At 49.3% G+C, this 14489-nt stretch overlaps 1 protein-coding gene across 1 annotated transcript in view; it reads left to right on the forward strand.

Moving 5' to 3' along the window:
• musk (muscle, skeletal, receptor tyrosine kinase) overlaps positions 1–14489 on the forward strand; it is an 84179-nt gene that overhangs the window by 22008 nt on the left and 47682 nt on the right. The window contains exons 7-8 of the mRNA XM_056291174.1: positions 7405–7564; positions 13947–13953. Coding sequence (XP_056147149.1) covers positions 7405–7564; positions 13947–13953 — 167 coding nt within the window. The remainder of the gene's footprint in view (positions 1–7404; positions 7565–13946; positions 13954–14489) is intronic.

Here is a 14489-nt window from a genome sequence, read left to right on the forward strand (position 1 = left end):
ACCAGTCTGTCTGCCCTCCACCACCTGCTCCACCTCCTATGACTCTGGTGCGGAGTCCTTTGAGAGGAGAAGAGCGCCCCCACTCCCCCGCTGGTTGTGCTGCAGCACCACCTCTCCACCCCATTCTCTCCTGCAGTCAGACTCGTTAAAACCGTCGTTGTGAGTCTCCTGCACCAGCGTCTCGTCCGTTCCTGTGAGTCCCACCAGCTCGTCAGTAGACACCTTTCTGCTGCGTCTCTCGCCCCGTATGAGGGAGCCGGCTTGTACAGCCGAGGACCCGTACCGGGTACTGGTCCACACACTGCCGAGGTCCCCACACTGCACTGTCTGTCCCGTAGCTGTGGTGCAGTCTGGCTCAGGTTTAATCACCGTTTTAAATGAGCAGTAGCAAGCCCAGGAAACATCCATTCTGTCTGTAGGGACCTCGGCTCACAATACCAAAGCCTCAGCCTCGTGCCTACCCACAATCCCCCCTGCTAACCCCCGAACCCGCTGTCTTAAAGGGGCCGTCTCTGGTCCACATGGTGAATTTGTAACCTGCAAGTAGGTCACTACACACGCCCCCCCCCCCCCCCCCAGAATTCACCATGACAACAAGAAAAAATCAACATGGCGGGGGACGAATAATGCGGCCAAAACGGCTCCTCTTGAAGGGTGTAGGGGCAGGGGGGCGTCCACGCCGAGGGGGCTGGGCCAGTTGAACCAGCCTGTCCGAGTCCAGGTGAGCCGGTCTGAGGCGGTCCACCGAAACCCGCTCCGGCTTACCGCCGACATCCGCCACAAAGGTCTTAGCCCCCGCCGCCGGGAAACAGAAGGGGCCACCGCAGGGGGCTACGGTGGGCATCGTGCCGGATGGAGACCTACCCGGCCTCCCTCCTGAGGGAGGCGGTGCCACGAAGTTGGGACTGGAATGAAAACTACGGGTCCCGGGGGAGTTTCTCCCGGACGGCGCGGCGCCCTGGGCTGCTGCTCGCCAACGGGCTGTGGTGCAGGACGACCCCGGCGTTTTCACTCCCCAATGACCTGCAGTCAGCCGGGTACGTCTTGATCCAGCACGATGCCCACCGTACCCCCTGCAGCCCCCCTACGACGGCCCCTCCGTGTCCTGGCGGCGGGGGCTAGGAACTTTGTGGTGCACGTGGGTGGTAAACCGGAGCGGGTTTCGGTGGACCACCTCAAGCCGGCTCACCTGGACCTGGACGGGCCGGTTCAACTGGCCCAGCCCCCTCAGCGTGGACGCCCCCCTGCTTTTTCTTGTTGTCATGGTGAATTTCTTTTGGGGGGGGGGGCGTGTGTAGTGACCTACTTGCAGGTTACACGTTCACCATGTGGACCAAAGATGGTCCCTTTAAGACAGTGGGTTGGGGGGTCAGCAGGTGGATTGTGGGTAGACACAAGGCTGAGGTTTTGATATTGTGAACTGCTCACTCGAAGTGAGTTGGAGGGACTAAACGACCCCACGGCTGGGTGGTGAATCCGTCTCGTCTCCTCCCTTACATCCTCCTCCACTACTACTCTGCTCCTGCTCCTGCTCCTGTTAGGGGTCGCCATAGTTTTTTCGAACCTATCAGTTATGATTTCACTTTACTCAGCGGCTTGGTTGTGTAGATGTAGGACACGGGGCCGCTAGGCTTCACATCCTGTCTCTCTGTCTCTTCCTGTCTCTCTCTCCATGTGTCGTTTCAGATTTCAGGTTGTGTAGATGTAGGACACGGGGCCTGTCTCTCTGTCTCTTCCTGTCTCTCTTGTCATGTGTCGTTTCAGATTTCAGGTTGTGTAGATGTAGGACACAGGGCCGCCACTCGGCTTTACATCCTGTCTCTCTGTCTCTTCCTGTCTCTCTCTCCATGTGTCGTTTCAGATTTCAGGTTGTGTAGATGTAGGACACGGGGCCTGTCTCTCTGTCTCTTCCTGTCTCTCTCGTCATGTGTCGTTTCAGATTTCAGGTTGTGTAGATGTAGCACATGGGGCCGCTCGGCTTTACATCCTGTCTCTCTGTCTCTTCCTGTCTCTCTCTCCATGTGTCTGTGTCGTTTCAGATTTCAGGTTGTGTAGATGTAGGACACGGGGCCTGTCTCTCTGTCTCTTCCTGTCTCTCTCTCGTCATGTGTCGTTTCAGATTTCAGGTTGTGTAGATGTAGGACACGGGGCCTGTCTCTCTGTCTCTTCCTGTCTGTCCATGTGTCGTTTCAGATTTCAGGTTGTGTAGATGTAGGACACAGGGCCGCTCGGCTTTACATCCTGTCTCTCTGTCTCTTCCTGTCTCTCTCTCGTCATGTGTCGTTTCAGATTTCAGGTTGTGTAGATGTAGGACACGGGGCCTGTCTCTCTGTCTCTTCCTGTCTCTCTCTCCATGTGTCGTTTCAGATTTCAGGTTGTGTAGATGTAGGACACAGGGCCGCCGCTCGGCTTCACATCCTGTCTCTCTGTCTCTTCCTGTCTCTCTCTCCATGTGTCGTTTCAGATTTCAGGTTGTGTAGATGTAGGACACAGGGCCACTCAGCTTCACATCCTGTCTCTCTGTCTCTTCCTGTCTCTCTCTCCATGTGTCGTTTCAGATTTCAGGTTGTGTAGATGTAGGACACGGGGCCTGTCTCTCTGTCTCTTCCTGTCTCTCTTGTCATGTGTCGTTTCAGATTTCAGGTTGTGTAGATGTAGGACACAGGGCTGCCACTCGGCTTTACATCCTGTCTCTCTGTCTCTTCCTGTCTCTCTCTCCATGTGTCGTTTCAGATTTCAGGTTGTGTAGATGTAGGACACGGGGCCTGTCTCTCTGTCTCTTCCTGTCTCTCTCGTCATGTGTCGTTTCAGATTTCAGGTTGTGTAGATGTAGGACACGGGGCCTGTCTCTCTGTCTCTTCCTGTCTCTCTCGTCATGTGTCGTTTCAGATTTCAGGTTGTGTAGATGTAGGACATGGGGCCGCTCGGCTTTACATCCTGTCTCTCTGTCTCTTCCTGTCTCTCTCTCCATGTGTCGTTTCAGATTTCAGGTTGTGTAGATGTAGGACACAGGGCCGCCACTCGGCTTTACATCCTGTCTCTCTGTCTCTTCCTGTCTCTCTCTCGTCATGTGTCGTTTCAGATTTCAGGTTGTGTAGATGTAGGACACGGGGCCTGTCTCTCTGTCTCTTCCTGTCTGTCCATGTGTCGTTTCAGATTTCAGGTTGTGTAGATGTAGGACACGGGGCCGCTCGGCTTCACATCCTGTCTCTCTGTCTCTTCCTGTCTCTCTCTCCATGTGTCGTTTCAGATTTCAGGTTGTGTAGATGTAGGACACGGGGCCTGTCTCTCTGTCTCTTCCTGTCTCTCTTGTCATGTTTCGTTTCAGATTTCAGGTTGTGTAGATGTAGGACACAGGGCCGCCACTCGGCTTTACATCCTGTCTCTCTGTCTCTTCCTGTCTCTCTCTCCATGTGTCGTTTCAGATTTCAGGTTGTGTAGATGTAGGACACGGGGCCTGTCTCTCTGTCTCTTCCTGTCTCTCTTGTCATGTGTCGTTTCAGATTTCAGGTTGTGTAGATGTAGGACACAGGGCCGCCACTCGGCTTTACATCCTGTCTCTCTGTCTCTTCCTGTCTCTCTCTCCATGTGTCGTTTCAGATTTCAGGTTGTGTAGATGTAGGACACGGGGCCTGTCTCTCTGTCTCTTCCTGTCTCTCTCGTCATGTGTCGTTTCAGATTTCAGGTTGTGTAGATGTAGGACATGGGGCCGCTCGGCTTTACATCCTGTCTCTCTGTCTCTTCCTGTCTCTCTCTCCATGTGTCGTTTCAGATTTCAGGTTGTGTAGATGTAGGACACAGGGCCGCCACTCGGCTTTACATCCTGTCTCTCTGTCTCTTCCTGTCTCTCTCTCGTCATGTGTCGTTTCAGATTTCAGGTTGTGTAGATGTAGGACACGGGGCCTGTCTCTCTGTCTCTTCCTGTCTGTCCATGTGTCGTTTCAGATTTCAGGTTGTGTAGATGTAGGACACGGGGCCGCTCGGCTTCACATCCTGTCTCTCTGTCTCTTCCTGTCTCTCTCTCCATGTGTCGTTTCAGATTTCAGGTTGTGTAGATGTAGGACACGGGGCCTGTCTCTCTGTCTCTTCCTGTCTCTCTTGTCATGTGTCGTTTCAGATTTCAGGTTGTGTAGATGTAGGACACAGGGCCGCCACTCGGCTTTACATCCTGTCTCTCTGTCTCTTCCTGTCTCTCTCTCCATGTGTCGTTTCAGATTTCAGGTTGTGTAGATGTAGGACACGGGGCCTGTCTCTCTGTCTCTTCCTGTCTCTCTCGTCATGTGTCGTTTCAGATTTCAGGTTGTGTAGATGTAGGACACAGGGCCGCTCGGCTTTACATCCTGTCTCTCTGTCTCTTCCTGTCTCTCTCTCGTCATGTGTCGTTTCAGATTTCAGGTTGTGTAGATGTAGGACACGGGGCCTGTCTCTCTGTCTCTTCCTGTCTCTCTCTCCATGTGTCGTTTCAGATTTCAGGTTGTGTAGATGTAGGACACAGGGCCGCCGCTCGGCTTCACATCCTGTCTCTCTGTCTCTTCCTGTCTCTCTCTCCATGTGTCGTTTCAGATTTCAGGTTGTGTAGATGTAGGACACGGGGCCTGTCTCTCTGTCTCTTCCTGTCTCTCTCGTCATGTGTCGTTTCAGATTTCAGGTTGTGTAGATGTAGGACACGGGGCTGCTCGGCTTCACATCCTGTCTCTCTGTCTCTTCCTGTCTCTCTCTCCATGTGTCGTTTCAGATTTCAGGTTGTGTAGATGTAGGACACGGGGCCGCCGCTCGGCTTTACATCCTGTCTCTCTGTCTCTTCCTGTCTCTCTCTCCATGTGTCGTTTCAGATTTCAGGTTGTGTAGATGTAGGACACGGGGCCACCGCTCGGCTTCACATCCTGTCTCTCTGTCTCTTCCTGTCTCTCTCTCCATGTGTCGTTTCAGATTTCAGGATGTGTAGATGTAGGACACGGGGCCGCTCGGCTTTACATCCTGTCTCTCTGTCCCTTCCTGTCTCTCTCTCCATGTGTCGTTTCAGATTTCAGGCTGTGTAGATGTAGGACACGGGGCCTGTCTCTCTGTCTCTTCCTGTCTCTCTGTCTCTTCCTGTCTCTCTCTCCATGTGTCGTTTCAGATTTCAGGTTGTGTAGATGTAGGACACGGGGCCGCTCGGCTTTACATCCTGTCTCTCTGTCCCTTCCTGTCTCTCTCTCCATGTGTCGTTTCAGATTTCAGGCTGTGTAGATGTAGGACACAGGGCCGCCACTTGGCTTTACATCCTGTCTCTCTGTCTCTTCCTGTCTCTCTCTCGTCATGTGTCGTTTCAGATTTCGAGTTGTGTAGATGTAGGACACGGGGCCTGTCTCTCTGTCTCTTCCTGTCTCTCCATGTGTCGTTTCAGATTTCAGGTTGTGTAGATGTAGGACACGGGGCCGCTCGGCTTTACATCCTGTCTCTCTGTCTCTTCCTGTCTCTCTCTCCATGTGTCGTTTCAGATTTCAGGTTGTGTAGATGTAGGACACGGGGCCGCTCGGCTTTACATCCTGTCTCTCTGTCCCTTCCTGTCTCTCTCTCGTCATGTGTCGTTTCAGATTTCAGGCTGTGTAGATGTAGGACACGGGGCCTGTCTCTCTGTCTCTTCCTGTCTCTCTGTCTCTTCCTGTCTCTCTTGTCATGTGTCGTTTCAGATTTCAGGTTGTGTAGATGTAGGACACGGGGCTGCTCGGCTACACATCCTGTCTCTCTGTCTCTTCCTGTCTCTCTCGTCATGTGTCGTTTCAGATTTCAGGTTGTGTAGATGTAGGACACGGGGCCGCTCGGCTTCACATCCTGTCTCTCTGTCTCTTCCTGTCTCTCTCTCCATGTGTCGTTTCAGATTTCAGGATGTGTAGATGTAGGACACGGGGCCGCTCGGCTTTACATCCTGTCTCTCTGTCCCTTCCTGTCTCTCTCTCCATGTGTCGTTTCAGATTTCAGGCTGTGTAGATGTAGGACACGGGGCCTGTCTCTCTGTCTCTTCCTGTCTCTCTGTCTCTTCCTGTCTCTCTCTCCATGTGTCGTTTCAGATTTCAGGTTGTGTAGATGTAGGACACGGGGCCGCTCGGCTTTACATCCTGTCTCTCTGTCCCTTCCTGTCTCTCTCTCCATGTGTCGTTTCAGATTTCAGGCTGTGTAGATGTAGGACACAGGGCCGCCACTTGGCTTTACATCCTGTCTCTCTGTCTCTTCCTGTCTCTCTCTCGTCATGTGTCGTTTCAGATTTCAGGTTGTGTAGATGTAGGACACGGGGCCACCGCTCGGCTTCACATCCTGTCTCTCTGTCTCTTCCTGTCTCTCTCTCCATGTGTCGTTTCAGATTTCAGGATGTGTAGATGTAGGACACGGGGCCGCTCGGCTTTACATCCTGTCTCTCTGTCCCTTCCTGTCTCTCTCTCCATGTGTCGTTTCAGATTTCAGGCTGTGTAGATGTAGGACACGGGGCCTGTCTCTCTGTCTCTTCCTGTCTCTCTGTCTCTTCCTGTCTCTCTCTCCATGTGTCGTTTCAGATTTCAGGTTGTGTAGATGTAGGACACGGGGCCGCTCGGCTTTACATCCTGTCTCTCTGTCCCTTCCTGTCTCTCTCTCCATGTGTCGTTTCAGATTTCAGGCTGTGTAGATGTAGGACACAGGGCCGCCACTTGGCTTTACATCCTGTCTCTCTGTCTCTTCCTGTCTCTCTCTCGTCATGTGTCGTTTCAGATTTCGAGTTGTGTAGATGTAGGACACGGGGCCTGTCTCTCTGTCTCTTCCTGTCTCTCCATGTGTCGTTTCAGATTTCAGGTTGTGTAGATGTAGGACACGGGGCCGCTCGGCTTTACATCCTGTCTCTCTGTCTCTTCCTGTCTCTCTCTCCATGTGTCGTTTCAGATTTCAGGTTGTGTAGATGTAGGACACGGGGCCGCTCGGCTTTACATCCTGTCTCTCTGTCCCTTCCTGTCTCTCTCTCGTCATGTGTCGTTTCAGATTTCAGGCTGTGTAGATGTAGGACACGGGGCCTGTCTCTCTGTCTCTTCCTGTCTCTCTGTCTCTTCCTGTCTCTCTTGTCATGTGTCGTTTCAGATTTCAGGTTGTGTAGATGTAGGACACGGGGCTGCTCGGCTACACATCCTGTCTCTCTGTCTCTTCCTGTCTCTCTCGTCATGTGTCGTTTCAGATTTCAGGTTGTGTAGATGTAGGACACGGGGCCGCTCGGCTTCACATCCTGTCTCTCTGTCTCTTCCTGTCTCTCTCTCCGTGTGTCGTTTCAGATTTCAGGTTGTGTAGATGTAGGACACGGGGCCGCCACTCAGCTTTACATCCTGTCTCTCTGTCTCTTCCTGTCTCTCTGTCTCTTCCTGTCTCTCTGTCCCTTCCTGTCTCTCTCTCCATGTGTCGTTTCAGATTTCGGGGGCCTCGGTCGAAGAGACGCTGGTGGGGGAGGTGATTGTGTCTGTGCTCAAGGTGACCGTCAGTAAGCCGGCCCTGTACACCTGTCTGGCCTCCAACAGGCACAGTGCCGGGGACAACACGGTCAAAGCCACGGCGAGGGTCACGGTGGAAGGTAGGCTCCGTCTGTCCCCAGACGAACCGCCGAGGCGGCGCTTCTCCACGGTGTCTTGTGTTCCCCAGGCAGAGGAGGCCTCTGCTGGCATGTGCGCGTCGCCTAAACAAGCTGTGAGGGTTTTGTTGTTGTTGTGTGTTAACAAACAGACGTGATCCCAGCAGTACACATAGCAGAGATAAGACATGGACGTAGAGGACATAACGACAGACAGAGGACTGTATTCTGAACGGGTCCATATACACTCACCGGCCACTTTATTAGGCACACCTGTCCAACTGCTCGTTAACGCAAATTTCTAATCAGCCAATCACATGGCAGCAACTCAATGCATTTAGGCATGTAGACATGGTCAAGACGATCTGCTGCAGTTCAAACCGAGCATCAGAATGGGGAAGAAAGGGGATTTAAGTGACTTTGAACGTGGCATGGTTGTTGGTGCCAGACGGGCTGGTCTGAGTATTTCAGAAACTGCTGATCTACTGGGATTTTCACGCACAACCATCTCTAGGGTTTACAGAGAATGGTCCGAAAAAGAGAAAATATCCAGTGAGCGGCAGTTCTGTGGGCGAAAATGCCTTGTTGATGCCAGAGGTCAGAGGAGAATGGCCAGACTGGTTGGAGCTGATAGAAAGGCAACAGTAACTCAAATAACCACTCATTACAACCGAGGTATGCAGAAGAGCATCTCTGGACCCACAACACGTCGAACCTTGAGGCAGATGGGCTACAGCAGCAGAAGACCACACCGGGTGCCACTCCTGTCAGCTAAGAACAGGAAACTGAGGCTACAATTCGCACAGGCTCACCAAAATTGGACAATAGAAGATTGGAAAAACGTTGCCTGGTCTGATGAGTCTCGATTTCTGCTGCGACATTCGGATGGTAGGGTCAGAATTTGGCGTCAACAACATGAAAGCATGGATCCATCCTGCCTTGTATCAACGGTTCAGGCTGGTGGTGGTGGTGTAATGGTGTGGGGGATATTTTCTTGGCACACTTTGGGCCCCTTAGTACCAATTGAGCATCGTGTCAACGCCACAGCCTACCTGAGTATTGTTGCTGACCATGTCCATCCCTTTATGACCACAGTGTTCCCATCTTCTGATGGCTACTTCCAGCAGGATAACGCGCCATGTCATAAAGCTCGAATCATCTCAGACTGGTTTCTTGAACATGACAATGAGTTCACTGTACTCAAATGGCCTCAACAGTCACCAGATCTCAATCCAATAGAGCACCTTTGGGATGTGGTGGACCGGGAGATTCGCATCATGGATGTGCAGCTGACAAATCTGCAGCAACTGCGTGATGCTATCATGTTAATATGGACCAGACTCTCTGAGGAATGTTTCCAGTACCTTGTGGAATCTATGCCACGAAGGATTAAGGCAGTTCTGAAGGCAAAAGGGGGTCCAACCCGGTACTAGCAAGGTGTACCTAATAAAGTGGCCAGTGAGTGTATGAAGGACAACAGGTGTAATGCGTTCAGGTTGGGGTTAGGAGGTGGTGGTGGTGGTTGAGGTCAGTAAGAGAATGAAGACGATACCGAGTACTGGTAAGTTGTGGAGGCCAAAAGCCGATGTGTTGACAGCCTGTTGTCGAGTTCATGTCGGACCGGTGTTAGGCTTTGTGGTGTGTGTGTGTGTGTGTGTGTGTCTGTGTGTGTGTAACTAACCATAACTAACCTTATGGCATGCTTTTCTTACCAACCGAGTGGGTTTTATGGCGTCTGGCGTGCTCCTCTCGCCTCAGAAAAGTGGTCTGACTCCTCAGTGCTCGTCTTCTGTGTTTGTGTTGTTGGAGTGAGAGTTGTGTTGTGCTTCGGGAGAGTGAAGGAGGCTGTGTCGGAAGCGCGCATGTTGCACAGCGGGCTTTTTTTAATCGGCTGGCCGATAAAAATATGCCGATAACGATAATATGAAAAACTATGAATATCTAAGCCGATAACTAGCCATACCGATAATCGGTTGATCCCTGGTGTGTGTGTGTGTGGGGGGGGGGGGGGTAAAGTTCCAATTAACATATTGTAACGATCACGGATGAATAGGCTCGGTAGCTCTTGGCTAACGGGTCGGACCCTTTAGTCGACTGGTTAACATAGTCGCCCGTGGTGCGGGAGCCACGGGTTTGCGTCCAAGCTGTGACGGTCCGGCCGGGCTGCCGGCGGTCCCGTGACGGTCCGGCCCCCCGAATTCGCTACATTGCCCCCTTCCTTCGAGGACGCGAACCTGAGGCTCCTGCATCGCAAGCGACATCGCTAACCGCTCGACTAAAGGGTCCGACCCGTTAGCTAAGGGCGGCCGAGCCTACTCATCCATGATGGTTACAATATAGACTGAAGGCTCGGTCGCTACCAAAATACAAACCACCGGACCGGAAGTTGGTGTCACTCCCACATTCAAGATTCAAGGTTCAGTACTTTATTGCCACACAACCTAGTTGTTAGGAATTTGCCTGTGTGCTCATGACAGGACAACAAACAGTCACAGCATAACACACAAGAAAAACAACACAACACGTAACGCCCACCATGTAAGGCAATATGTACATCCCTGGATGTAAGAGCCAGTGCAAAATAAGAATATTCAGAATACAGTAAGATACAATAAGATACAGTAAGATACAGTAAAATACACTAAGATAAAGTAAAATAAAAGAAGATACAGTAAGATATAGTAAGATACAGTAAGATACAGTAAAATACAGTAAGATACAATAAGATACAATAAGATACAGTAGGATACAGTAAAATACAGTAAGATACAGTAAGGTACAGTAAGATACAGTAAGATAAAAGAAGATACATTAAGATACAATAAGATACAGCAAGGTACAGTAAAATACAGTAAGGTACAGTATGATATAGTAAGATACAGTAAAATATAGTAAGATACAGTATGATATAGTAAGGTACAGTAAAATATAGTAAGATACAGTATGATACAGCAAGGTACAGTAAAATACAGTAAGATACAGTATGATATAGTAAGATACAGTAAAATATAGTAAGATACAGTATGATATAGTAAGATACAGTAAAATATAGTAAGATACAGTAAAATATAGTAAGATACAGTAAATTACTGTAAAATACAGTAAGATACAGTAAAATATAGTAAAATATAGTAAAGTATAGTAAGCTATAGTAAGATACAGTAAAATATAGTAAGGTACAGTAAAATATAGTAAGATACAGTAAATTACTGTAAAATACAGTAAGATACAGTAAAATATAGTAAAATATAGTAAAGTATAGTAAGATATAGTAAGCTATAGTAAGATACAGTAAAATATAGTAAGGTACAGTAAATTACTGTAAAATACAGTAAGATACAGTAAAATACAGTAAGATACAGTAAAATACAGTAAGATACAGTAAAATATAATAAGGTACAGTAAAGTATAGTAAGATATAGTAAGATACAGTAGTGGTTAGTACTGATGCAAAGTTGGGGAGCCGTTTAGTGATTGGAGGGTTTTACGGGAAGTGCTGTTGAGGAAAGGGGGTGTCCTGGTGTTGATGGGTCTGAGTCTTTTCTCTGAGGGGAGACTCGTTAAGAGGGGGATGGGCAGGGGTGTGTGGAGTCCTGTGGTGTTTTAGTGGGTCTCGTAGATGTCAGAGATGGGGGCGAGTTTGCGGCCGATGGTGTTTGAGGCAGAACAGCTGCTGAGCCGTGGAGTTGTCATACCACACATGGAGAAACGGTGAGGCGACAACAACTAAATCTGAGTTTCTCATGTACGTGGCTGTTCACATCTCTAATGGCCGTAAAGTTTGGAGGAAAACACACACATGTTCTCAATTACCATTGGATGAGAAAGACACAAAATGATTATTTTACATCTATAACTCGGACTCTTCAGTTATGTCGGTGAATATGTACCTCCATTTGTCAAGGCAAATAAATCACGGATTGGACCGTTAACATACACTCACCGGCCACTTTATTAGGCACACCCGTCCAACTGCTCGTTAACGCAAATGTCTAATCAGCCAATCACATGGCAGCAACTCAACGCATTTAGGCATGTAGACGTGGTCAAGACGATCTGCTGCAGTTCAAACCGAGCATCAGAATGGGGAAGAAAGGTGATTTAAGTGACTTTGAACGTGGCATGGTTGTTGGTGCCAGACGGGCTGGTCTGAGTATTTCAGAAACTGCTGATCTACTGGGATTTTCAGCCTTTTTCGGCCGAAAAAGAGAAAATATCCAGTGAGCGGCAGTTCTGTGGACCAAACTCTCTGAGGAATGTTTCCAGTACCTTGTTGAATCTATGCCACGAAGGATTAAGGCAGTTCTGAAGGCAAAAGGGGGTCCAACCCGGTACTAGCAAGGTGTACCTAATAAAGTGGCCAGTAAGTGTATATTACTGATTGTTTACTAAACATCCTATTTCCGCTAGTTAAAGTGACCGTTGCTGATATCAGATATTTCCAGTTTCACTTCTTAAAATACTAATTATCGGTATCAGAATTCAGTTCTTGATATAAAAAATTCAATTCGTAACATCAGAAAAATCACATTTTATCCATCCATTATCCAAGCCGCTTATTTTAGAAATCAAATTAAAAATACAAAGAGTAATAACTGACCGTGATTATGGCTGCACGTGTCCTGTCAACAGTTCTACAGGCGTTGTAGAACCTGATAATGTAATAAATCCCCGATAATGTAATAACCCTGATAATGTAATAACCCTGATAATGTAATAAATCTCCCCCCCGATAATGTAATAAATCCCCCCGATAATGTAATAAATCCCCCGATAATGTAATAACCATGATAATGTAATAAAAAAATGCACTTGAGGCCATTGAAAATGCAATAAAACCTGATAATGTAATAACTTCCTGATAATGTAATAAACTTTTGACCGATAATGTAATAAAGCATTGCATTAACAGGAGGTTATTACATGATCAGGTTAGCCTTCATTTTGCAGGTCCCGATAATGTAATAATTCCCCAATATTGTAATAATTTAACAGCAGACCACCTATTAATGGGTTCAAGTGGTGATACTGTGTTGGCAACTCTAGCTCCAGAGCTCTAGCGCCACCAACAGGTCAAAGTTGGACATGCAAATGCACTTTATTACATTATCAGGAAGTTATTACATTATCAGGTTTTATTGCATTTTCAATGGACTCAAGAGCAGACTTTTTTTTTTTTTTTTATATAAATTTATTTCTGATTTTTCCCTTTTTTTTTCTCCCAATTTAGTGTCCAATTGATCCCTATTTTAATTCAAACACCCACCCTCGTATTGCATGCGTTCGCCAACTGCATCTCTCCGGCCGGCAGTCTCGAAGGAAAGCGCCTCCCCACTTTCGTGACAAGGCGAATCCAAGCCGAACCACTGTTTTTCCGACACACACAGAGACGCATTCACATGACGAACACAAGCCGACTCCGCCCCCCTCCCGCAGACAGCGTTGCCAATGATTGCTGCTTCATCGAGTCCGGCCATAGTCGGATCTGACGAGACCGGGGCGCGAACCCCAGTCCCCAGTGGGCAACTTCATCGACACCAAGCCGATGCTTAGACCGCTACGCCACCGCGGACTTGACTTTTATTACATTATCGGGGTTATTACATTATCAGGTTCTACAGGCGTCTCTTTTACAATGGTGCTCTATGGCGCAAATGCTTTGGGGATTTTTTTCGCTGCAATACCGCGAGTGACCACTGGGAAAAAATTGGCTGCAAGGCTGAGCGGCGGCGCCGCATCCCCTTCTACTGTAATGCATCCTCGCGACAGAGCAGCTCTTCTTCCTCATCCGCGGACAGCGCCACGCTGTCTACAGCCTGTCACTTCCGGTGGAGAAGGAAAACGACGCACACAGCTTGTGGGGAAATGCAGGCCTTGGGTGTGCGTTGGTACGACTGGACTATGAAAGGACGGTGAAAAGGTGTGGTCCGTCCGCACAGTGTGCGCGCCCTGTGCTTCTAGAACTCTGAGGAATTCCTCTGAGGCCGGTGTGCGAGAGGCAGGTGAGGCTCTGTGTTGTGTTACGTTAGCTGTTGGCTAGTTGTCTTCTGTGTCCTGTGTAGATTCAGCTGTTTTGCCACCCACTTGTTTGTCTCACACACACACACGCACACGCACACGCACACACACACACATGCACGCACACACACACACACACACACACACGTACACACACACACACACACACACATGCAGTAGTCCTGGGCTCCTGCATGGTGTGGCTGGTCACCAGTGGAGCCTTACTGGTGACAGGAGAACATGGTCGGCGTGTCTCTCCTCGTACCTGGACTGACCTCTACCTGTGTGTCTCTCTCCATCTTTCTCCTCCTCCTCCTCCTCCTCCTGATCCCACCGGGCACCTCTGGGTCCTGTCGCTTCCCCGTAGAGTGGAGGTAAGACGGATTATCTGTTTACTTCTCTCACTTCCTTAACTTCCTTTCTTTTCAGTGACCCCGTTTCCTCTCTGTTTTTAATCTCTCCACCTACTTTCCTTCACCTTCCTCTGTCCTCTCTCCCTCCTCTTCTGTCTGCTCCCCTTCATCTTTTCTGTCGCTTTCCTCCCATTTGTTCCTCGCTTTATTCTCTTGTCCTCCATTCATGTTGAGCTCCTCTCGTACTCCTTCCTGAGCTGAAACAGATCATAATATTTTATTTACATCTTCCTGTCGGGCGAGGCAGCCGGTCGGTCTTCTTCAGAGAGGACAGTAGCCGTCCCATCTGTCCTCCATGAGTCCACATCAGACAGCGCTCCAGGTCTCATTTGGAGGACAGAGCTGTGTAACTCTCGCAGGCTTTATGTGCTTGCTGAGGACGGCTAGCCCTCTGTGTGGCGCTGTCCTTATCATGCTGCTCATATTCCACCATCCGTCCCTGCGACACAATGTGATGTGTGGATTTGTCCCACGCTGTGTCTGATATGGAGGCTATT

This window comes from Lampris incognitus, chromosome 12, assembly GCF_029633865.1.
Source record: "Lampris incognitus isolate fLamInc1 chromosome 12, fLamInc1.hap2, whole genome shotgun sequence".
Taxonomy (NCBI): Eukaryota; Metazoa; Chordata; class Actinopteri; order Lampriformes; family Lampridae; genus Lampris; species Lampris incognitus.